General features: G+C 42.7%; 1 protein-coding gene across 2 annotated transcripts; it reads left to right on the forward strand.

Moving 5' to 3' along the window:
* The first annotated feature begins 4,422 nt into the window (after positions 1-4,422).
* Positions 4,423-16,640, forward strand: AVPR1A (arginine vasopressin receptor 1A). Of its 2 annotated transcripts, none has more exons than XM_042469176.1 (2): positions 4,423-5,521; positions 16,018-16,640. In XM_042469176.1, exons 1-2 carry the CDS (start codon positions 4,504-4,506, stop codon positions 16,302-16,304), a joined length of 1,305 nt encoding a protein of 434 aa, XP_042325110.1. In that variant the 5' UTR covers positions 4,423-4,503; the 3' UTR covers positions 16,305-16,640. The 2 variants fall into 2 exon arrangements, with proteins under 2 accessions (XP_042325110.1, XP_042325111.1); XM_042469177.1 differs by having other exon boundaries at positions 4,423-5,517; positions 16,018-16,055.
* Positions 16,641-24,936: the final 8,296 nt, after the last annotated feature.

Raw genomic sequence — 24,936 nt, forward strand, 5'->3', positions numbered from 1 at the left:
AAAGGAGGGGCACATTCCCAGATTTAAGCTATAGGAACTCTACATCAGTCAAGGAAAATTCCTACTTGAAACCCTTGGGAGTTCCTTGGGAGTCAATCCAGTCAGAATTGACAATACCGACCTGGATTGACCAATGGTCTGATAGAAGGCAGCTTCCTTCATTCCTGTGTAGACCATGTACAGTGAAATGGTGGTTATTCTAAACTGATCTGGCAGACAAATGAGCATTGGGAAATTTCCATCACTCCATTAAATGTAAATGTCTTGGTGTATAAATAGAGAGTATGGGGAAGAGATCAAGATCCCTCGACCCCAGCAAAAGCAGAGGGCCACCTTCTGCTGTCACTTACCTTTGCTTCTCCAAGTGTTCTTGTCTTCAAATCAAATAGTCCTCTTTTCATTTTTCCAATTTGCCTCCACCCCTCAATTCTTTTGCTTCTCTTTCTCTACCAAAATCTTCCTCTCCCCCCACATACTTCCCTCCTCCCCACCTTCCCATCCCTCCATCTTTGTCTCTGGCATTCGGGGTATTTCTGTCCTTTTCCCCTCTGGTACATGCTCTGTTAAAAAAGTGGATGGTGTCCATCAGAAGTCCTATGAGTTGTTGGTGGTGGAGAGATGTGGAGAATGAGGACCTATGATGATAAACAGAATGGCCAAAAAGGGCGAGGAGGGGGGTATAACTCTCATACCTCTCATGACAGCATGAAATACAACAGGCAAAATATAACAAGGATGCTTTACTTGTTGAATTCCTTCAGTTAGACATGTTGGAGTCCTGCTGAAAAAAGGCAACAGCTCTGATTAGGGAGGGAAAACTTTCCCTATCAGAAAAAAGGAATTCCCATATACAGTCATCCCTCCATATTTGCGGTTTTTATATTTGCGGATTTGATTATTCATGGATTTCATTAACATGTTCTCTCTAGGACTGTCTAGGTCCTCCAGTGCAACTCTGTGGTCAACTTTAACTAAAAGTTGCATTGAAAGACCATTTGTAGCTACTCCAGTGCCATTCTATGGTCAGTGTATGTTGGACATTGACCACAGAGTTGCACTGGAGGACCTAGAGATTCCTAGAGAGGTGTCCTCTCAGGTAAATTTGCGTTTTTTCCATATTCACGGGAGTCTTGTTCCCCTAACCCTAGCGAATATGGAGGGACAACTGTACAGGCTACTAGTGACTCCCAGACTTTGGTCCCCTAGGCTTCAACTCTCAGAAGCTGAACTCAGAACTCTCCTGGACAGCTTGGCCAACAGCCAAGAACTCTGAGAGCTGAAGTCCAAAACATCTGGAGGACCAAAGTTTGGGAACTACTGGGCTAAACAGTCAATAGTGTAAGCAGGTTTTAAGTTTAGTCAGCATGGTATAGTGGTTTGAGCACTGGAGATCAGGGTTCGAATCCCCACTCGGCCATGAAAAACCACTGCACTGGGTGACCTTGGGCAAGTCATACTATCTCAGCCTCAGAGGAAAGCAAAGGCAAATCCCCTCTGAACAAAGCTTGCCAAAAAAACTCTGTGATAGATCCGCCTTAGGTTCGCCAGGGGTCAGAAATTACCTGAAGGCACTCAATAACAACAACTAGCATGAACTAAAACTGAAGCTCATGCTACCAACTGCTATCTGTCAGTGGATCTCAAAGGTGCTGCAAGATCCCTTTGTATACTGATTTTCCTAACATGGCTAGGTCTTTGAATTCTACCAGCATTTAAGCTTTCTCTTGCCCTGTCAGTTAGCTATAATGCCACAAGCCATAGCCATCCTGTCCCCTCAAGGCTTGGGAGGATTCAGAGTTTGCCATTGTCTGGTTTATTGGAGAATAAGATGGATGAAAAAGAGTTCATAGAAAGAAAGATATGAGTGAGAAATGGGAGGGGAGGGAAGTGTTGAGCCCACCAAGGGCTCCCCAGTCACTGTGGTATCCACAAACCAGTGGATAAAGCAAACTGAGGAGAGGTCCTGAGAGAAGAAGAAGACTCCGGCGGCATATAGGTAGGCCAAGGGAGTGTGTATATTATGATGGTGTGTGTGTGTGTGTGGAGAGAGAGATGGACACCTTGAAATTTGGGACTCTGAGAGAGGAGGATGTTTAAAGAGGGTGACCAGACATCCTCTTTTTCCAGGACCCGTCCTCCATTTCTCCAGGAGGAGTTCCAAAATTTCCTCCATTCTGAGCAGGACTACGGTAAAGACATCTTTGTATCTTTTACTGAAGATATACAACTGGGCACAAAAGTTAGAATTGTCCAAGCCGTCGTATTCCCCATCATGATGTATGGATGTGAGAGCTGGACAGTAAAGGAAGCAGACAGAAGAAAAAGCAACTCGTTTGAGCTCTGGTCCTGGAGAAGAGTGCTTAGGATACCAGGGACTGCCAAGAAGACAAAGAAATGGGTCTTGGAACAGATCAAGCCAGAGATCTCACTAGAAGCCAAGGTGATCAAACTGAGACTGATGATCTTTGGCGAAACGAAAAGTCAATAATGGTAGGAAAGGTAGAGGGCAGAAGAATGAGATGCCAGATGGAGGGACTGAATCAGGAGGGACAGGGGCATGGCATTGCAGGAGCTAAACAGTGGAAGATAGAGGTTCTTGGAGGTCTCCATCCATAGGGTCGCCATGAGTCGAGCTGGACTCAGAGGCAGATATCAACAACAAGAAAGCATGGATTTATATTGCTACTGAGGTTTTTTTTGGAGTACACCAAGTTCACTTTGATCATCTTGCCTCCTAATGTGATCTCTGACATGATCCGTTCCAGGACCCATTTGTTTGGTCACCTTTTTTTTGGTCCGTCCTCAGGATCCTAAGCACTTTTCTCCAGGAACACATCTCAAATGATTTTTTCTTCTGTCTGGTTTCCTTTACTGTCCAGCTCTCACATCCATACATATGAGTGACGGGGAATACGATGGCCAGTGGACAATTTTGTGCTCAGGAAAAGATACAAAGATGCCTTTCCTCTTCTTTGGTCCTGCTCAGAATGGAGGACATGTTGGAACTCCTCCTGGACAGAAGGCTGAATTGGAGGACGTGTCGGAGGACGTCTGGTTTCCTTTACTGTCCTGGGGGATAGGATGTCGTGGGCAATTCTGACCCTGGAGATGAGGGCCTGAGGTCCCTCTGCCTTGGAGGCTCGAGGGCGGAGGGGAGAGGCCAGGAGGGGCGGGATTAGGGCCCATTCCCCAGGGCTGGGAAAGAAAAGCAGGCGAGTGAGGGAGAAGGGTCTGTCTTTCAGAATTCAAAGCGACAGCCGTGTTATTAGTCTGTAGACTCAGTGGGCAGAGAGAGACCTTGTAGCACCCTTTGAGACTGACTGACTGACTGACAGGAAGAAGTTGGCAGCATGAGCTTCCGTAGACCTCGGTCTACTTCCTCAGATGCATTTGGTGGAGTCAGACAAAGAGAGTGAGAAGAAGGGGGACGGAAGGGTAGCAGTCAGGGGTCCGGTCTCAGCCAGGGAGAAAGGGAGGGAAAGCAAGGCTCTGAGGGGGGAAACTGCTGCTTCCCAGACTGACAAAAGAGAGCAGGGAGGGAGCAGAAAAGTGGCGGTGAAGTCAGGTCTCGGCAAGGGAGAGGAACTGGGTGCGAAAGCAGCGGGAGTGGGAGGGGAAAAAAGAGAGCAGAAGGGGGACAGAAGGGGGGTCCGGTCTGGGCCGGGAGAAAGGGAGGGAAGCTGCTGGGAAAGAGACGGGCGTCTGTGAGGGAGAAGCTCTGGTGTCCCAGACAGAAACAGAGAGCAAGAGGGGCAGCCAAGGAGAGAAAAGGGGGCGCTCAAGGTCCGCTCCCAGCAAGACAGAAAGGGCCGGAAAGCGCTGGGGGAAAGAAAGCAGGGCTCTGAGGGAGAAGTCCCTGTGCTCCAGCCAGAAAAAGAGGGTCGGACGGAAGGGGGGTGGTCAAGGGTGTGAGAGAGAAGCTACTGGTCAGAAAGAGAGAGCAGAAAGGGGACAGGAGGGGGCTTGGTGGTCAAGGGCCCGGTCTAGTAGCCAGGGAGAAGCGGCGGGAAAGCGCTGGGAACGGAGCAAGGGTCTGAGGTGGAAAGCTCCCCGGGGCTGAGGGCGGAGGAAGCTACTGGTTTCCAGTCAGAAACAGAGAGCACAAAGGAGACAGAAGAGGGGTGTTCAAGGGTCGGAAAGCGCTGAGGGAAAGAAAGCAGGGGACTGAGGGAGAAGTCAGCCAGAGAAAGAGCGTCGGACAGAAGGGGGGGGGTGGTCAAGGGTCCAGTCTCTGTGCTCCAGCCAGAAAAGGAGAGTAAGGAGAGGGACAGAAGGGGCTGGCTCAGGGTCCTGTCTCAGCCAGGGAGGAAGGGCGGGAAAGCGCTGGGGACGAAGCGAGGGTCTGAGGGCGGGGAAGGTACCCTCAGAAAAGGAGAGTGGGAAGGAGGGCAGAAAGGCGGCGTCAAGGGTCCGGTCCCAGCCAAAGGGCGGGCGGGGGAGCTTTGAGAAAGCAGCCTCGGGAGAGGAGCGGCGGGGTCAGTGGAAGCAGCGTCCCCTGCGGCCATGCGCTTCGGGGAGGCCGGCGTCGAGGTGCCTCCCTTTGCGGGGCCGGGGAACCGGAGCCGGGGCTGGTCAGCGCTGGCGGGCTCGGTCGGGGCGAGCGCGGCGCCGTCGAACGGGAGCAGCAGCGGCCTGAGCCCGCGCTTCGGTCGGAACGAGGATCTGGCGAAGGTGGAAGTGGCGGTGCTGGCGCTGGCGCTGGGGCTGGCGGTGTCGGGCAACGCGGCGGTGCTGGTGGCGCTGTCGCGGACCCCTCGTCGGAAGGCCTCCCGCATGCACCGCTTCATCCGGCACCTGAGCCTGGCCGACCTGGCGGTGGCTTTCTTCCAGGTGCTGCCGCAGCTCTGCTGGGAAGCCACGCACCGCTTCTACGGGCCGGACGGGCTCTGCCGGGTGGTCAAGCACCTGCAGGTCTTCGGGATGTTCGCCTCGGCCTATCTGCTGGTGGTGCTGACGGCCGACAGGTACATCGCCGTCTGCCACCCGCTGCAGACCCTGCGCCAGCCCCGGCGGCGCTCCGGGTACATGATCGCGGGCGCCTGGGCGCTCAGCTTCGTGCTCAGCACCCCGCAGTACTTCATCTTCTCGCTGAGCGAGGTGGAGCGGGGCTCCCAGGTCTACGACTGCTGGGCCCACTTCGTCATGCCCTGGGGGCCCCGCGCCTACATCACCTGGGTCACCGGCAGCGTCTTCGTGGCGCCCGTCCTGGTCCTGGCCACCTGCTACGGCTTCATCTGCTTCCACATCTGGAGCAACGCCCGGGGAAAGGCCCCACGAAAGCAGGGCGCCCGGCAGGGCAGGGGCACCCGAGGGAAGGGGAGCCCTTTGCCGTCGGCCAAAGGCGCCCCCCGCAAGGCTCTGCTCCTGGGCCCTTCCGTCAGCAGCGTCAGGAACATCTCCCGCGCCAAGATCCGCACCGTCAAGATGACCTTCGTGATCGTCTCGGCTTACATCGTCTGCTGGGCGCCCTTCTTCACCGTCCAGATGCGCTCCGTTTGGGAGGAGCACGCTTCTTGGGTTGGTAGGTCTCCTCTTGCACTTTCTGATCCCCTCACAGCCCCCTCGGGATCCGCTTTTGCTGTGAATGGTAGAGTTGGAAGAGACCACAAGGGCCACCCAGTCCAACCCCATTCTGCCATGCAGGAACTCTCATCAAAGCATCCCCTTTGACAGATGGCCATCCAGCCTCTGTTTAAAGACCTCCAAGGAAGGAGACTCCATTACACTCCGAGGGAGTTTGTTCCATTGCCGAGCAGCCCTTACTCTCAGGAAGTTCTTCCTAATGTTGAGGTGGAATCTCTTTTCCTGGAGCTTGCATCCATTGCTCCAAGTCCCAGTCTCTGGAGCAGCAGAAAACAAGCTTGCTCCCTCTTCAATATGACATCCTTTCAAATATTTAAACAGGGCTATCCTATCACCTCTTAACCTTCTGTTTTCCAAGCTAAACATCCCCAGCTCCCTAAGTCGTTCCTCATAGGGCATGGTTTCCAGACCCATCACCATTTTAGTTGCTCTCCTTTTGACACGCTCCAGTTTCTCAATGTCCTTTCTGAATTGTGGTGCCCAGAACTGGAAAAAGTATTCCAGGTGGGGGCCTGACCAAAGCAGAATACAGTGGCACTATTACTTCTCTTGATCTAGACACTATACTTTTATGATGCAGCCTAAAATCACATTGGCCTTTTTAGCTGCCGCATCACACTGTTGACTCATTTTCAATTTGTGGTCTACTTGGACTTCTAGTGATTCCAATTTCTGGGCAGATGGTCTTCTCAAATGTTTTGGTCCTGCCTGTTGTGTTTTGGACTTCAGCTTCCCGAAGCCTTAGTTTGGCCAACAGGGAATTTGGAGAGCTTCTGAAGGCCCAAAACGTCTAGAAAACAAATTTGGGAATCACTGCTTTAATAATAATAATAATAATAATAATAATAATAAATTTTATGCAGATTACAACAATAAAATACATCAACAACATATACAATACATACATAAATAAATAACATAATCCCCTTACCCCCCCCCCCATTATAAAACTAAACAACAGCATTACAAGATACAAATAAGCAGGCTGTTTCCTTTGTCCCACAACTGTGCCTCTTTCACCCTCCCTTACTTTGCCTCATTTTAAGGGGGACAAATTTTAATAATTGATTCTATGCTGTCATTTTTAAATTGTGGGTTAGGGACTATGTTGATTAATGTATTTTTTATTGTTACCTGCCTTGATCCTTCAGGGAGTGGCGGGCTATAAATAAATCATATTATTATTATTATTATTATTATTAATTAATTAAAATAGACATAATTAAAATGAGGCATCTTGGGGCAGACACTTAATCCAGGAGTGAATTCCAGCCAGAGCAGAATCATGTGCTGACTGGAAAGTCAACACTCGTGAAATTGATCCTAATTGATTCAGTGGCTCTTCCTTGGCTGGCCAATTGTTCTTGTGTGCCTTCAAGTTTTTATTTCTCATGGCAAGCTTATCCCAGGGTTTTCTTGGCAAGTTTTTTCAGAAGGGCTTTTGCCATCCTCTGAGGCTGAGAGAGTGTGACTTGCCCAATGTCACCCAGTGGGTTTCCACGGCTGAGCCAGGATTTGAACTCTGGTCTCCAGAGTCATAGGAGTTTATCATAAAGGAGGAATTTCTCTTAATTTTGAATGAAAAAGAACGTGGGGCCAGAACATATTCACGTGAATTCGCTAGTTCAGCAAATTAACCTGAATTCGAATTGCATTCAAACTGACTTCCCATTGCCTGAAAATAGCTTGTCATTGCCTGAAATTGCATGTGGTAGTCTATCACGCAATAACGTGAAACCCCATGATTGCATTCGGATTGCCATTGGATTATACTTCCAATTTCCCTTGTCTGATAAACTCCAGAATCCAGCACTCAAGCCGCTGCACCACACTTGGCTCTTGGTTGGGCAGTTAAAGCAATTATATTTAGACCAATGTAGTGCTGGATAGCATGGAAAGTGTGCACAATACTGTCCATAGTTACCTATCGTCTTGTCAGGAAATAGCTAAGAGGTTTGGGTAAGTTTTTCAGGAGCCTGGAAAGTCTGGAAACTGCAATATCAGTCAAGCATAAAGCCATTTAATTCAGCCATATGGAAACAACACACGGGTCCAAAACACACTCCAGAAATGATCCAGTTTGAGACTGCTTTAACTGCCCTGGCTCACTGCTAGGTAGTCCTGGGAATTGTAGTTTTGTGAGACATGTAGCCTTTTCTGTCAGAGAGAGCTCTGGTGCCACCATAAACTACAGTCCCCAGGATTCCTTAGCACTGAGCCAGGGCAGTTAAAGTGGTCTCAAACTGAATTATTTCTGCAATGTGTTTTGGACCATAGTCTGCATCAGTGGGGCTTCCTCCTAATCAAGTGTGCAATTTAGTACTTGGGTATTTACTGTAAAGTCATTTAATTCAGATCACATACAGTCTTGCCAATAAAACCCTGTGGTAGGGTCACCTTAGGGTTGCCATAAGGAACAACTTGAAGGCACACAACAAGGGCAACAAACAATCAAAAGATGTCCAATTAGCATCTTATCATCTATGAACTTGAAGTTTACCCCTAAACTGATATGCTTGGAATTGCAGATAAGTGCAATAAATCCCAGTGCCAACATTAGTTTTAGTAGGGCTTACTTAAAAGTGAGTGGGTTTATGCCGCAGTTGTCAGACAGTTCCAGCGGAAAACTCATTACCAGACTGAAAGGAACAGTAGTTTAGATGTTCTCTCCCAGCTGTGATATGACATAAATTGGACCTTCCCCTGCCCATGATGTTTGATTGACAAACATTTCTTTTTGGGGTGAAATGGTTATTGACAGTACAAGGTTGTGTTTATTTATGTGGAAGTAGGTCTCACTGCATTCAGTGGTGCTTATTTGCTAGAAAATCTAGGATTACAGTAAATGCGTAGATCCAGATACTGCATCAGGAGATATCTTAAACTTCTGCCTCTGCAGAAATATGGTATATCTCCCCTTTCTTCTCCTCCATGGCTCATGTTCATTTAGTGTCAGGTGGAGGGTGGGGGTCTTTGGCTAAACATCTGGTTACGTGTGTATAAACACAACAATGATGTCACCTTCCAAGACTGAAGGATACACTGGAGGTCTGGGAAGATGCTTTTCTTGTTCTGAATCTGGTTATGGGCACATAACAAGACACTTCTGTGATGTCCCCCACTTTCCAACAGGTACTAATGGCCATGGAGTGGGGGCCTCCAGGAAAAAGATGAGTCCTGTGGGGGTTTCAGTTGTTGCATGAGGGAGGCACTGAATTCTTCCTTTGGTAAAGTTCAGTACACAGAAGTAACTTTCTGGCAGCTCCTAGCATCTGCCACTTCACTGTACTTAATCATAGGGCCCAGATGGCTCTATAGGCAAGCATCAAGAAGGACTAGAGGGAGAGTGGGAAAGAGAGACTGCTCATGAGAGGGCTTATGAAAAGCCCACTAGGAAAGCTTAGGCTGATATGAGGTTTCCATCCACATGCTAACTAACATTGTTTTAAAATACTAGGAAAAATAGAAATCCTGCTCCGCACCATTCCGATTAAAAGAAAGACAACAGGGCCTAAACAGATGGCCAGGATATCACAGGCCAGCTCCATTCCTATTTAGTAAGACTGATTCTTTTGTAAAGAGTTATTGGCTTTTAAAATACACCTTTCCCTTTTTATTTATTTTATATCTAGTTATTTATTGCATTTATACTCCATTTTTCTCCTGGGATGGGATCCTAGGTGGCTAATAAATTATGTCAAGCAAAATGAATCACAGGGTGCATTCTTATTTTGTTTTAACAATTTATAATTCGTTTGGCTGCCAAGGAAGACATTTTCAGTTAGCATCTGTACAATGCCAACATACAAAAGCAATGCAATTGATTAGATGTTTTTTTAGGAAACCAGATGTTGAAACTACCTGGTTTGTATAAGTCCACACATTAAAATTGCTTCATAGATACATTTAAAATATGTTTGAATATTATTAACATTTTAATAGTATTAACTAATATTAATATTTTAATTATAATAGTAATATATTAATATTAGAGCTGCAATCCTGTACTCGGTTTCCTAGAAATTATTTCCATTGAATTCAAAAGGGCTTAGTTTGGAATAGAAATGTAAATGTTTGCACAGAATAGACAAAAATATCAACCCTTATAACAGAGAGTAATTTTAAAGATATAATGAATAAAATCATAGAATGGTAGCATTAAATATAATGTTGCAGTTGTGGCAATTAAGTCTCTGATCTCCTGAGCTAATGCAGTGGAGTTTATCACATGGAGGAAATCCCATGCAAAAACAGGATTTAAAAGCGGGGGGGAAACGCACAAAAGCGGTTTGATTTTTACACATGTTGTTGTTAAACTGGTGTTAACCCAAATGTAAAGTAGACAAAAGCCACTCCTTTTTACTTTCAGGATTTTCTGAAAGTAAAAAAGAGCAGCTCTTGTCTACTTTCTGACTACTTTCCGTTCAGGTTAATACCACTTTAACAATGGTGTTGTGTGAAAATCAACACGCTTTTGCATTTTTTTCTGATTTTAAACCCCCGTTTCTGCATGAGATTCCCCCCGTGTGATAAACTCAAGTGTCAGATAACGTTTACTCACTAAAGAAAAAAGAAGAAATGAACTTGTTAGTGCACTGCTGCTCTGCATCATCTCTGGCTGGTGAAGTGCAGAGGCAGTGAGATTTCCTACTCTTCTGAACCTGTGTTCTCTCTGCACTGCACAGATTTCAGCTGCACCTGAAATGAAGCTAGACATCTCTCTGCTTCCCAGTGTCTTTGCAGTCAATGTGGCAATTAGGAAAGTTCCCTTTCACTCCATTTGGGAAAATTATGAAAGCTGTCCTAAAGCTACAGTGAATCTTAGAACCATCAAGAAAGCCACTGACAGTACTTCCAGTTCCAACAGTTGACTAGAATATGTCTTGTATCACGTGTTTTGGTTTTGGAAAGTTCAGAGGGTAGTGGGATTGGAAAGGGAATCAAAACTACAACATTTTTGTGACAATATGAGTTCTGTTTTTAGTGTTTCTGGCATTTTGTGGGGTAAGGGAGAGTGTGAAACAGGCTTCCAGTAGAAGCTGCAGGTCACCTGCAGCTTCTTACCCCTGTTCTACACGAGGGATGTAATGTTGACTATTTCAACCTCAAAGTGTACTAGACACTTTGTAGACACTATAGTACACTTTGGACATAAACAAATCTCTGGATGGAGAAATTAATCCCTGTTCACAGGTACATCTTCTAAAATGCAGGAATGGGTTTGACTGGATGGCCTTATGCAATTAATTTGAAAAGAGGGATACTGATAATATTGCTGAATTTCTTTTAGTTCCTGATTCACTGGGATGTTTTACAAGAGCATCACTGGCACAATGCTTGAACAAGCTGTTCTTTGGGAACTGAAGAATTTATAGAATATCTGGCAGTGCAGAAAGGTTAAATAAGTAGATAAAATTACTAGGAGGAAGTTATATGTGGAGCAAAGAGTATGGGCACATGGGCAGAATCTGAAATTCAGTATTCTGACATTCTTTCTTCTTGATTGAAGACAATTAGAGCAGAACCCATGGCAGAATGGAATTATAACAAAGTGTAAATTGGGGGAAATCTGCTTGTCTGACCACCCATTAAAAGATGCTGTACCAAGCCCTCTAGACCATTTCCTTTTGGCAGTAAAAAGCCAGGGGTTAATCAGGATCTGATTATGAATCTAAAAGTGAATGGGGCTCATAAAAGAAAAGGTACTTCTTCACCTCATTGCTTGGTTAGTTTTATGCAGATCAAATACCATCAGGCAACTTAAATGCTTTTAATGTCAAAGGGTAATGAAAGAAACGGCACTGCAGATTTATAATATGTTTGTACAGTGAACTGAACAGAAAATTCTCTGCAGTATAAGGCAACATTAGACTGTTTGTATGAGTGCATAACCAAGGAAGAATTGAATTTAGAAGTAGCTATCTGAATTAAGCAGGGTAGCATAAACAAGATTTTAAAGAAGCATTTGGGGAAAAAACACATACAGACCTTTCTTTTATCAAGTGTATATTCACTATGGAATTCTGGGTGCAATAATAGCTGTGTTAATAAATATTGCCACCTGTGGGGTTATGCTGCTGCTAAATATCAACCGGGAGCATCCTGGTGGTGCAGCTGGTTGGATAACCTGGACAATGGCTAAAGTGACAAGCGCCAGTAACAGATGTAGCTAATCTGCTTTTCCTAAAACTGTGTAACAGCACAGGTTTGCATGAGGGAGAAGCATGGTGTCATGCAACTAATACTAACTTGCTTATATACAATTTTTAAGCATTTGGACACTGCTGTGCAACTATACCTGTATGTGCATTTTGAATGTTCATGAAATACAACATAGCAATGTCAAGTCATTTCTCACTCCAGCACAGGATGTTCCAAATTATTTCATGAACCATTGATGATGAATGCATAAGCATTAGCACCATTCATCCATGCAGTTACTGAGCTTATACAATTGTATGGATAGGCGAAATTGTCTAGCAGTGCAACAGTACATTAACAGAGAATAATAATATTTGTGAGTAAATATTTGTCTAGACATTTAAAAATGCTATTTTTTCTTTGCTAAATGGCTTCCAGAGAAATTCAGCACAGTTATGAGAAATGTTTATATTCAGAAGCACATAACCTTGTCACCAAGGATAATGCATGGATATGACTGCATTATGCGTGTGTATTGCTTTTCTATCATTTGTACTCATATGTATAGGCCTGGGTTGCTCCCTGAGACTAAGTTCCATTGAACTTCTGGCTGCACAGATTCAACTTGTATAATAGACTAAACTTCTGCCTTCTAAAATTCAGCCTTGAGGTTTTCATTATAAATTCAAACCATCTTGTAGAGAGAAATTACCATGCAAACTGCTAACATGAAGCACTCAGCCAAAGGAAAGGAAAAGTATCCAGCCTCTGCTTGATTAGTTTCATCATTTTGTGATTTCTTCTGCACTCATCTATCATAAACAATAGTAAAGCATGAAAGACTCATTATCATTGCTTGCTAGACCAAGAAATGTCCATCAGCCCACCAGTGGATGATGATGATGATGATGATGATGATAATAATAATAATAATAATAATAATAATAATAATAATAATAATTTATTTATAGCCCGCCCAATCACCAGGAATCTGGGTGAGTTACAACAGTAAAAATACAATACAATAAAATACTAAATGGTCCCTTCCCAACCCCCTCCCCAATATTAAAATTAGAATTAAACAATCAGAGTTTAAAAACAATAAAATGCAATACAGCATTAGGTTAAAATTAAAAACAATTTGGCCGGCAGAGAGACATACATCAGAAAATTGAGATCATCTTCATAGACATACACAAGGGAGGAAGCTAGAATTAGCTAGGTTGGGAAGGCCGCCGGAAGAGATCTGTCTTAAGAGCCTTTTTGAAGTCTGTAAGAGTGGAGGTATGGCAGATTTCTTCCAACAGGTCGTTCCACAACTTCGGCACAGCTGTAGAGAAGGCCCTTTGAGTGATAGACGTTAGCCTAGCTTTTTTTGGCTGAAGTAAGTTCTTACTTGAGGACCTCATTGTTCAGGACGGACAGTACGGAAAAAGGCATTCCTTTAAGTATTCCGGACCCAAGCCATGTAGGGCTTTAAAGGTAATCACCAACACTTTGTACCTTGCCCAGAAACTGATTGGCAGCCAATGAAGGGACTTCAGAACAGGTGTTATGTGATCATTCCGGGAAGTACCTGTGATTAGTCTGGCTGCCATGTTTTGTACCATCTGGAGTTTTCAAACTTGGCACAGAGGTAGCCCCAAGTAAAGCACATTACAGAAGTCCTTTAACTGCCATGACTCGATGCTATGGAATACCTGGAAATGTGGTTTATTGTGGCACCAGAGCTCTCTGACACAGAAGGCTAAATGTCTCACAAGACTACAGTTCGCAGAATTCCAAAACACTGAGCTGTGACAGTTAAAGTGATGTCAGATTGAATTATTTCTGCAGTGCGGCTGCAACTGAAGTAATCCCCCATAAATCTGATGGAAATGTCATTCACCCATACTCCTGTCACTGGCTGAATGGACCTCTTTCTCCCTAGGGATCTCATGCCTGGTAAAGGAGGGTGGGGAGAGAATGCTGATTGTGATGATACTGAACACAGCATCAGTCATGAATAACAGTTACCTAGATTTACCCATCTGTAACTGGAATGAGAAGGGCAGCCATGAAAGAATTAGAAAAGATCCTAAGCAATAAAGATACAAAGCTGAGCATAATAGTTAGAATTGTCGAAGCCATTGTATTCCTCATCACTATGTATGAGTTTGAGAGCTGGATACTGAAGAAAATGGATGAGAAGAAAATAAATTCATTTGAGATGTGGTACTGGAGAAGAGTTCTAAGGATACCATGGACAGCCAAAAAGACAAACAAATGGGTCTTTGAACAGATCAAGCCTGAAATCTCCTTGCAAGTCAAGATGGCCACATCATGAGAAGGCATGGTTCATTAGAAAAGACAATAATGGTAGGAAAAGTGGAGGGAAGTAGAAATAGAGGCAGACCACAAGCTAGATGGACAGACACAATTAGGGAGGTCACAGCTATGAATTTGCAGGACCTAAGCAGAGCAATGGAGGACAAGGGGGTCTTGGAGATGTCTCATCTACAGGGTCACCATGAGTTGGGGTCAACTGGAGGGCAGTTAACAACAAGAACAAAGTGTTTTCCATTCATGATAGCAACTTATATACTTAGTTCAGTACACTGAGAGTATATTTAACCAAGTAACTGGTCTAGTATACTGGCCAGCATCACTCCATCTTTGCTATCTGAAATTTTGAAATTGTTCTGTTTTGACCATTATAAGGTTCTTTGGTTGTAATCTTGGTGCACACATGTCCCAAAATGCCTTTTTCTGTACAGTTTCAAGCCTACTTTTTAATCCTGGATTTCATGGACTTCAGCTCCTATTATAGCCATAGGCATATGGGTTTATCACACTGAGATTTTTGCAGCTTTTTGAAGCTCAGATCCGACGTGACTACGGGTCCAACGATGTGAATTCACACAATAACATGATGTGTTATCACACACGATTCCTTTCTATGGGGGCTCCTTCCGTGGCGCTTCTGCAATGATTCCAAAATGATCCCTTATTTTGGTGAAATCGGTGTAAAAATGTGTAAAAATCAAACCGCTTTTGTGGGTTTTTTCCAGCTTTTAAATCCTGTTTTTGCATGGGATTTCCTCCATGTGATAAACTCCACTGCATTAGCTCAGGAGATGATGCGGCCCTGCAATTTTCCCCCATTTCCTTTTGGTTGTCCTTTCACTTTCAGGGCAACTCATTTTTTTGGAATATATATATGTGTGTATGTGTGTGAATGTGAATAGACAGATATGTCTGTCTGTCTATCTGTGTGTGTTGAAATTGCTGAAATGGAAGGGAAAATAAAAAAGGGGGATGAAGAAGACACAGAAATATTCACGAGGCAAATATTCACGCAATCACACAATTACGCGAAACAGGGAACAAGAACTTGCGACCCCTTTCACCCCAGAAATGTACAAGGTCACGATGCGTTCAGACTCCCACTGAGCATGTGCAAAGTTGCTGATTTGAATTGTTGAATCTGCATGGTATGCACTGGTGTGGTAATACAATTTGCACTCACACCGCTTTGCGTGAATCCACATCACGTGACTTGCCTTGGATTCAATTCCTCCTCGATTCGGAAGGGCAACAGAAGGGCAACCAGGTGGGATAAAACATTCACATTATAATGTGAATTTGCATAGCTGAACCAGGAGTCATCCCAGATCTGAGCTGCAAGAACCTCCATGTGATAAACACCTATGTTTGTTTCTGAAGTTATTTAAATACAGTCAGATATCCGTATTTGTGGGGAATCTGTATTCTCAAGTCCCATTAAAATTAATGGCAGTGCAGCCATGTGCACACATTGCCATTAAGCAAAATGGGGCATCCACAGATGGTTAACCCCACAGATGGCAAGACTGCCAATAAGGATGTAATATGAATGGAAAAACAAAACAGGTTTTCATCAAGAATACATGCTCCAATTCTGTTATGTGAAACCTAAATTTATACCAGAGACACAAATAGACATGGTGCATGGTAACATTTAATTATTCCAGAACTATAACAGTTAACCAAAACAATGAGCTATATTTCAGAGGAAGGAAAGGGCAAAACCACCCTGAGTTTCTCACAGAAAACCCTATGAGATTTATGGGGTTGTCATAAGTTGACAGGCATCTTGAAAGTACACATATACAAAATCCAGCTAGTTTTTACTTAAGAAATTTAAGTGATATTGCTTGGGACTTTCTTTTCATTTTTTTTTAAATGATATACAGTACTTAAAAGTTTTACAAGTAGATGCTTATTAGCTGCAAATTTTACTAAATGTTTTCTTCCTTTTTTTTGTCTTGACAGAATCTGAGGACATTTTAATTACAGTCACTGCTCTTTTGGCCTCTTTGAACAGTTGTTGCAACCCATGGATCTACATGTTCTTTAGTGGACACCTTCTTCAGGACTTTTTACAGAGCTTCTTGTGTTGTCGAAAAATGAAGCAAAGGCTGAATAAAGAGGATTCTGAGAGTATCAGCCGGAGACAGACATCTTTCACCAATAACAGAAGCCCAACAAACAGTGTAGACACATGGAGAGAATCCCAACATTTCTCACAATCAATTAAGTTCATACCTACTTCTTCCTGAAAAATTAATTTTAAAAAATAGTCACGTCATAAGGGCCAAGACAGCACTTCAGCACTTTAGCAATCACTTTTTGTGTGGTCAAAGAACTGACAAGATGGTAGTGAAATGAAAACTGCTATTTTTTTTTTTAAATATGGTTGTTTGATATAAATGAAAGCTGTGAATTATTCTGTAAAAGATGCATGACTGTGTATTCAGCAAAACTAAGAAAACAGATCAATACATGTAATATTTTTCTAAAAAGCTATCAGCTCTAAGTGTTTACTCTCAGCATTTATTATATATGTATACATACTGTAACACTAAATGCAGTTGTTATTTCATCACAATAAAAATATTTACTAGATCATCACTTACTGTGCATTTTTGTGTACACTTTCTAAGAAGCTCTGATAAAAATCACATGGCTGTCATAGATGTAACTGAGCACAGGACTGCAATGTTATATTATAACAATGCAAATGATGGACTGAACAGGAAAAGTGTGAAAACAAACTGGTAGTTTCCAGCTGAGCAACATCATAGATATAGCTAATATGGGTCCTCAGAAGCATGGGAGTTTAGCTAAGCAAAAAATGTAAATATCCATCTGTTTTTACAAATTCTTTCAAAAACAAAGCTCTAAATAAGTGAATCAGCCCTGAGTAATCTAATGTATTTAGAATTTCCAGACAGTGCAGGCTTTGAAGTATCAGAAGAAGAATTATGTAACGATAGAAAGAGAAGTGGTATGTAACAATGGAGTGTACCCTGAAGCTGTTGTGTGTATTGACACTACTGTGTACATCACAACTCTTTCTCATGCAAGATCTTCATAGATTCTGGTAAACTCAATGTTAGTTTTGCCTAAAAGAGACCCATTGAAGTACAGTAAATGGAATTTGTTAATCATATTTAAGTTTTAATAATTTCAATGGATTTACTCCAAGTAGGAGTAACAATGGATTCAGCAGATTAAATTTATGCTTCAGTAGGATTAAGTCGAGAGCCAGTGTGGTTTAAGTGTTGGACTATGACTCTAGAGACCAGTGTTCAATTCCCAGCTTTACCATGGAAACCCACTGGGTGACCTTGGGCAACTCACACCCTCTCAGCCTCAGGGGAAGGCAAAGGCAAACCTCTGAACAAAACTTGCCAAGAAAACCCCCATGATAGGATCACCTTAGTGTTGCCATAAATTGGAAATGACTTGAAGACACGTCACATGAACAAGGATTAAATCCCTGCTTATTAGTACATTTTCTTTCATCAACAACTCAATATTCTCGGTAGATAGACCACAGCCTCTCTGCCAACAAAAAGAAATGTTTTCCTCCATCAGTTTTAACCAGAGTGGGCACATGAGACCCCTCCCAAGGCAGTCCCTGAGTCCTCCAGATTGCCTTTCTCTGATCAAATAAGGGGGATTAGAATCGCCTCTCCTAGAAACTTCCAGGAATGGCAATTCACATTTTAAATAACTTGCAGATCCCCCTGAGTTTTAACCACAATTTTCAAAAGCACAAATGGATTCCTGACCATTTACAGTTTTTGTCTCCTCTCATATTTTTGGTGTTTTTCACAGCCTTTGTAGCCTCTGGATGATTATAGGGGCAAATATTTCACTCCTAGGCCCACTTCTAGGAAAATGTTGGCTAACATTTTGTTTTGCTCAACTGGCCAAAAACAAACAAACAGACTAACCCTGTATCTGGTGCAATGAGTCTTCATGATGCATACAGGAAATTCCTTTATTAAGTCATTTATCTAAACAGAAAACACTGTTTTCCAGAGTCATTGTCCATTGCTCTCATGGTAATTTTTTTTACATCCTTTTGCATCATCGAGTTCTGAATTCCAAGGCTTGACTCAATTATCATCTAAACTGGCCCTCTTAATCTGTAGTATTAGGCTCTGGAGCTGCCCCTGGTGGACACTATTACTTTGCCTGCAAAGCAGCTCCCACCATTGCAATCACTTCTGCTGAGGTCAGAACAGGGGGAACATGTGATCAAAGAGGAGGGGTAGAGTGACCCTTCCTTGTTGATCACATAGTGGGGCACCCCATTCAATCCTCAGCAGAAGTGACAGTGATGGCCAAATTCTTACATGGAGCTGTTTGGCCAGGGAAGCGATAGCGGAGGCAGTGGCACTGAGGGAGACTAACCAGCAGGACAATGTGGTGGGTGTAGATGTGTGGATAACTGGGTCATTCCGCATCCAGCCAATCCAGCTATCCTCATATGCAACACACCTGGGTTCACTTGCAGGCAAGGCCATAGTGGCTGCAGCAACACCAAGGGGAACCAGCTAGCAGGACAATGCAGTGTCACCCAGTGGCCCATCTGGACACATTTGGCCTGCATTGTGTCAACCTGGCATAGCTTTGGAGCACAATACTCCAGATTCAGAGGACCAGTGTGGACGATAACTGAGTCCAGCCTTGGAATTCAGAACTAGATGATGCAACAGGATGTAATTAAAATTTATCTTGTGAGTGATGGACAACTCTGGAGAGAATGGTTCAATTCCCCATTTGGCCATGGAAACCCACTGGATAACCTTGGGTGAGTCACACACTCTTAGTCCCAGTAAACCTTGTGATACGTGGTCAACTTCAGGTCATCATTAGAAATGATTTGAAGGCATAGGTCACCACCAATCCATATATAATTTTTTTTATCAAAAGAAGATTTGTTGTTTATTGGTTCTCTGTGGCATACCTTTAGGTGCCCGGGGAAGTAATATTTTCTGTATTTGGAACACCATTACTCTGATGACTCATATTTAGTTAGAAGATAACAAAACAAACCCCGGGGCTTTTCTCAGCAGTGCCACTGCCTTTGTAATTATCTCACTGTGTATTTCTTATCATTTTATTTTCTTATCTTCAAAAGCACCATATGTTTTTCTTCTCTGCAGTACTTTTTGCCAGTTCCAAAATAGAAAATCTAATGAAAGCATTAGAGATGCCTGTTCTGTGGCAAAAGATTGCCACGGCATTAAATTTACAACAGGAAAGATACAAACCCCCCCCCCCCCCCAGTTTTTGAGAAAATTTTAAGGATTCAAAGGGTAATTCTGATATTTTTTATGTTTCCTCATATTCTTGATCTACTAGATTACCGCACTACATCCTTATAGTGCTGCTATTCCACTTTAACTCTTCTGGCTGCCTCCTATTTTATTCTGGGATTTGCAGTTTAAGGAAGGGCATTTAGAATTTTCAGCCAGAGAGGTCTTAGGCCTCACTGAACTACAAACCTCAGAAAGTAGAGGGAGGCAGCCAGAGCAGTAAAAGTGGAATAGCAGTGCTATAAGAGTGTAGTGCGGTAATCTAGCTATCATTCTGGCTATAAAAAAGGAAAGGAGAGCAGGGCAGGCATATAGCAGCACATAAACTTCCAAAACTGTCCCCAAACCTCATAACAAAAAATCTTCAAAATAGCTGGATGTTCACTTGTGGCACTGAAAGAAGATCAAATTAAAAAAGCAAAGAAAAGAAGCACAGGAAGGACCTACAACCTGTTTAAAAAGTGAATTGCCTCTCTTAGGCTGCATCCACACTGCAAAAATGGTCCAGTTTGACATGATTTTAACTGTCATGGGTCAATGCTGTGGAATTCTGGGAAATGTAATTTGTTGTGACACTACAGCTCTCTGACCAAGAAGGCTAGATATTTCCACCCACCACCCACCCCCTGGGTAGTACAGTTGGCTTTCCACATTTGTGGCTTTGACTTTTGCAGATTGATTATTAACATGTTTGATTATATATGTTCTGTCTAGGAATCTCTAGGTTTTCCATCACAACTCAATAGTCAACATCTATGAGAATTCATATTGGAGGACCGAGAGATTCCTAAAGAGAACACTACTCTAGGCATTTATAGGTCCTCTAGCACAATTCTGTGGCCATCTTCCAGCAGATATTGATCACAGACATGCACTGAAGGACCTAGAGATTCCTTGAGAGGTGTCTGCTTGAGTTAAAAAAAATAGTACTTTTTAATTTGTGGGGTTTTCCCCCACTTTTATGGGGGTCCTGTGGCCTTAATCCCAGCAAATGTGGAGGGTCCACAGTAGTTCTTAATTGGGTGTTTGGTTTTTTAAAATGCCTTAGCATTCTCATGTAAAGGAGAAGGAGCAGAGATTGATGAGGCTAAAAGTAAATGTACCAATTTTTTCTGTGCTTCACACACACACCACATACACATACTTTTTTTATATAATTCTTCACATACATTCATGGCAGTCATAATTCCTACCTTCATATTGTCATCAGGAGTGATTTACAGGGTATGAAAATAAAGAACGGCCTGAGCCATCAGTGCACATAGTGGCATTTCTCACCACAGTTGAAAATGTAGCAAGTCTTAATACTACATTCTTAATACTTCATTCAGGAATGCCTTTGGTGACAACCAATCATTTAGAAAATATAGGCTGATTGGTTAATTCAGAAAAAATTATTGCCTCTTCTTAACACAGACATATAATTGTATTGATAAATGTTTTCTCAGCTCTAAAAATTATGTTTGCTTAGCATTACGTGTTAACATGAAATAAAAGTTCTAATTTATTCTTCACCCTGACACACTAGATTTCTAGTGCACATATATTTGGCAGAGGTAAGCATTCAGCCATGCATGGCCCTATGTTTATTTTGAAATAGCACAATCTTAAAAACACTTGTATTGCAAATGAATGGCAGATTGATTTTATCTACCATTAATTTGGGAGCTCGGCTGATCATTAATGAAGCACTTGTACAAAGTACTTTATAACTTGATCATGTTTAATCCTCAAATCCTTCATCAACCCTTTGAAGTATGTTACAAGCATAAGGAACTGCAGGAGAGAGACTGCAAAGAGGCATATATCTACATATATCGTCATGGCCCTCTCTGTGAAGGACAATGTTTAAAGTTTGGGAATACTCCTAAACCTGGTGTTATCTTTCGATATCCAGGTGGTGACATCAGCTAGGAGTGGTTTTCACCAGCCTCAGCTAGTCACAGGTTTTGCCAGAGAAAATGGACCTGGTTTCTGTCACATGCTTTATTCATATCTAGATTAAATAGTTGCAGTGTGTTCTGCATGGGTCTGCTATTGCAGACATCCCTGCAACTCACATCGGTGTAAAATGCAGCCCAAGCACCAGCTTGTCAGAGCCCAAAGGCATATTTACTGGAGGCCAAAGACCTGATAAAGTTATTTCACTTTTAGATCATTTTAATTAGCTACTCAGTCAGTGGCATCACTAGGGTTGGCATCACCTGGTGTGCTAACCCACGGTGCCACATACACTCCCTTGACTTCCTCCCATACCACACCATACAGGATCCTTAGTCATTAGTTTTTGATACTAATGTTACTCTTAAATTGTAATTCCCATATATCATTTAATTTAATGCTAATAGTTGTGACCAAAAAAAAAAAAATAAAAAGTACTGGGACCTAAATTGGATGGATGGATCTATTTATATTGCTTTCTAGACAGATGAGGTTATGATTTCTTCTTTATTGTATCATACTGGAACTCAGTACGATACCACTTGATTTAAATCAGCCTAAACAAGGAGTGAGGATTGTGCAGTGCTCCAGAGGTTGAACTACAGCTCCCAGCAGCCACAGCCAGCATAGCCAACAGTGAGGAATCCTAGGAGTTTCACTTTAACTTCTGGAAAACCAAACAATTCCCACTCCAGGCTTAAATCATAAGGTAGGGTAACTTGTATTCAGTGCATGTCTCAAAGTCTTACCTAGCTTTTTCTTGCAAACTCAGAAAGATGCTATGGCCTTTCTATGGATTATTTTCTGGTGCTGGCCTGTTCTAACACTTAAATGCTTCTTTCCTAATATTTAATCATAACTAGCTTTCATGTAATATTAATTCATTGTTTTGTGTCCTATCTTTGCCTGAAAGGTAAATCAGTTCATTCCCTTCTTACCTCTTTCACCAGAATTCCATTAATCTTTTATGCTCCTCTACGCTTATTCACCATAATAATTTCTACTAAAGGTTTCATGTATGAATTACAATAGTCACATATTCAGTGTCTTCCATTTTTCTTGATACCATGCTTTCCTCAGAGCTAGAGCTAGAAAAATGCCCAAAGCTAGAAAAGTTACATTTTGGATTTGAGAGTATGGAATCTGAGGAGGGCAGATCTTTTCAGTCAAGGTTTAAGGTTGATTAATCCCATATCATCCCATTGTCAATGCTGGCCATGAGGTTCTGGGAATTGTAGCCCAAAAGGTAACTTTCCCAGGTGCTGTGGTTCATCAAACAGTAGTTTATTTATCATTTGCTTAACAAAATCATAGTAAATGCTTTTTTAAAAAAAACCTTGAAGCCCTCTCACATAAAGCAAAGTAAACTATGTAGACGGTGGAAAGTAATCTAAAACTTGGTTACAAGAAACAGCTGGTGTTTCTCTTGAGCAGCAGTAATCCTTATCTATTCAATCATCCTGAGAAAGGCAAACAATTCCCAAATGGCTTAGGAGACACATTCAGTCCTTGCAAACAAAACAACAACAACGTAATTTCTGGATGAATTGTTCTTGTATTTTATCTGCCGCTCTGTCTGTTGTGAGTTTTTGTTTGTTTGTTTTTATACCTTTTAAAAACAAACATAAGTGTAAACATTATTCCTGTTTTTTCTTTAAATTGTTAACCAACATAGGCACCCTTGAGTGGAAAGGTGGTGCAAAATATATATATATCTAAAATAAAGAAATGGCACAAAAAGTTGGATGTGTTTTCTCTTCAGGACAAAGAGAGTGGATCATGCTGTTATAAAGTTTAGTTACTATGTGGCACTGGACATAAAGTGCATTTAGACAGAGTCAGAGATTTTGTCTTGAGATAGACTGCACTGGGTAAATAAAGCACCTGCTACTCACTTTGAAGCCTGCCTATTTAGATGATGCCCGAGGTAAAAGTGGGCGGGAGGTGATACAAAACCATGTTCTGGAGCTAAAAAATAGAGCAAAAAGAAGCTGGGATACTCAAGGTGGAAAATACGCATCATTGCACCGGCAATTGTATGGGACTGCGACAAAGCAAAGAGGCAATTATCACTAGTGCAATGGATGTACAGTGGTACCCCGGGATACGAAAGCACCGCGTTACGAAATTTCCGGGATACGAAAAAATTCCATAGGAAAAAACTGTTCCGGGTTACGTTTTTTTTTCGGCTTATGAAAAAAAATTTTGGTGCTTTTCGGCGCTTTTTCGCACGAAATCGCGGCTTCTAGCGCTAGCGCCTATGGCTTTTTCGGCTTACGAATGATTTCGGGTTACGAAGGGCGCCCCGGAACGAATTAATTTCGTAACCCGGGGTACCACTGTAGTTAAAACACACCAATCAGACAGTCCAACAGGGAGTATGGAGTGAAGGGGGTATATGTAGGGGGCGGGCTCTGTGATTGTGCTTTGCCAGAGTATCATTTGACACATCAATGCACCGACACACAGTAAAGGCACACATGTGACTGTATAGTCAGTCATATGGGAGGGGGGGTTGTCCAAAAAAATGGCATCTGGGCAGGAAGAAGGATGTAATTTATTATTTTTTTTTTATTTAGGTATTTATATCCCGCCCTTCAGCCCTAATGGCTCTCAGGGCGGCTTACAATTATTATTTTTAATCAGACAGTTCCCTGCCCTCAGGCTTACAATCTAAAAGACACAAAACAAAAGGAGAAGGGAATGATGGAGGGAAAGGGGATGAGGTCCAGTGGTTCTTCTCTCCCTCTGAGGCCTGGACCAAGGCAGATGGATTGGAGGGAGGGCTCTTCCTTCTTCCAGGCTAGTCCTGGAATTGTTATTCAGGCAGTGAGTTTATGTGATGGTGTGCAAGCATGGTGGGGCGGCGAACAAAAAAAAAAAAACCTGAGAAGAGCAGCCTGATGTTGCATGATGTGGACAGCCTGGGATCCATTCTTTAGGATCTCTTTAGAATCAAGGCCCTGGTATCTGCTTGGGACTGTGTGGATAAGATATAGGATCTGAGACAGAAGGTCCCAGTTTAGGAAACCAGGGACTTACTCAGAAGTCTCTTCAGGGTCACTATCACTGGAAGTTTCATTCTCTGAGGGCTCCTGTCCCAGGTACTGAGATCTTCTGACACTTTTAACAGTGGAGAAGATCACTGACACTTTTAACAGTGGTTTGTAGAACCTGCAGAAAGACTCTCCTGGCCTGATAAGAAATGTCTGCCACTTTTTCCCAGTCAACGTATGGGGTAGTTTGTTTGCCCACTAACTGTGATGCTTTCCAAGGTCCTGAACCAAACCCTGAATCCGGTCTAGTACAGCACATGAAATGTCATTTCTTTTCTTGGAGTGGGCCTGTTGGCAGCATCAGATTGTACAGTCATGACTAAGCTGTTGACTAGAGAAGATTATGGAATTTGAGATGGGGCTGGACATTAGTAAAGCCCCTTTGTCATATTGTCTGGGGATGATGGGAGCTGCCATTCAAGATAACTGGAGGGCACTAGGTTTAGAAAGACAACTTTAAATCACAAATGTATTTATGTAAATTATTCATTCTTTTCTACTCATTCACTATGAGTTTTTTATGTGATATCCTCCTCCTGCTATGAATGGTTTTGATAATATATTATGTCCCATTATGTAAC

The sequence above is a fragment of the Sceloporus undulatus genome, chromosome 5, assembly GCF_019175285.1.
Source record: "Sceloporus undulatus isolate JIND9_A2432 ecotype Alabama chromosome 5, SceUnd_v1.1, whole genome shotgun sequence".
Lineage (NCBI taxonomy): Eukaryota > Metazoa > Chordata > Lepidosauria > Squamata > Phrynosomatidae > Sceloporus > Sceloporus undulatus.

Excerpts from the sequence above, each read along its gene's own strand:
- AVPR1A (XM_042469176.1), top strand. The coding sequence starts at position 4,504 with ATGCGCTTCGGGGAGGCCGGCGTCGAGGTGCCTCCCTTTGCGGGGCCG. Across the intron at positions 5,522-16,017 it reads GGAGCACGCTTCTTGGGTTG|AATCTGAGGACATTTTAATT; the intron begins GTAGGTCTCCTC and ends TTGTCTTGACAG.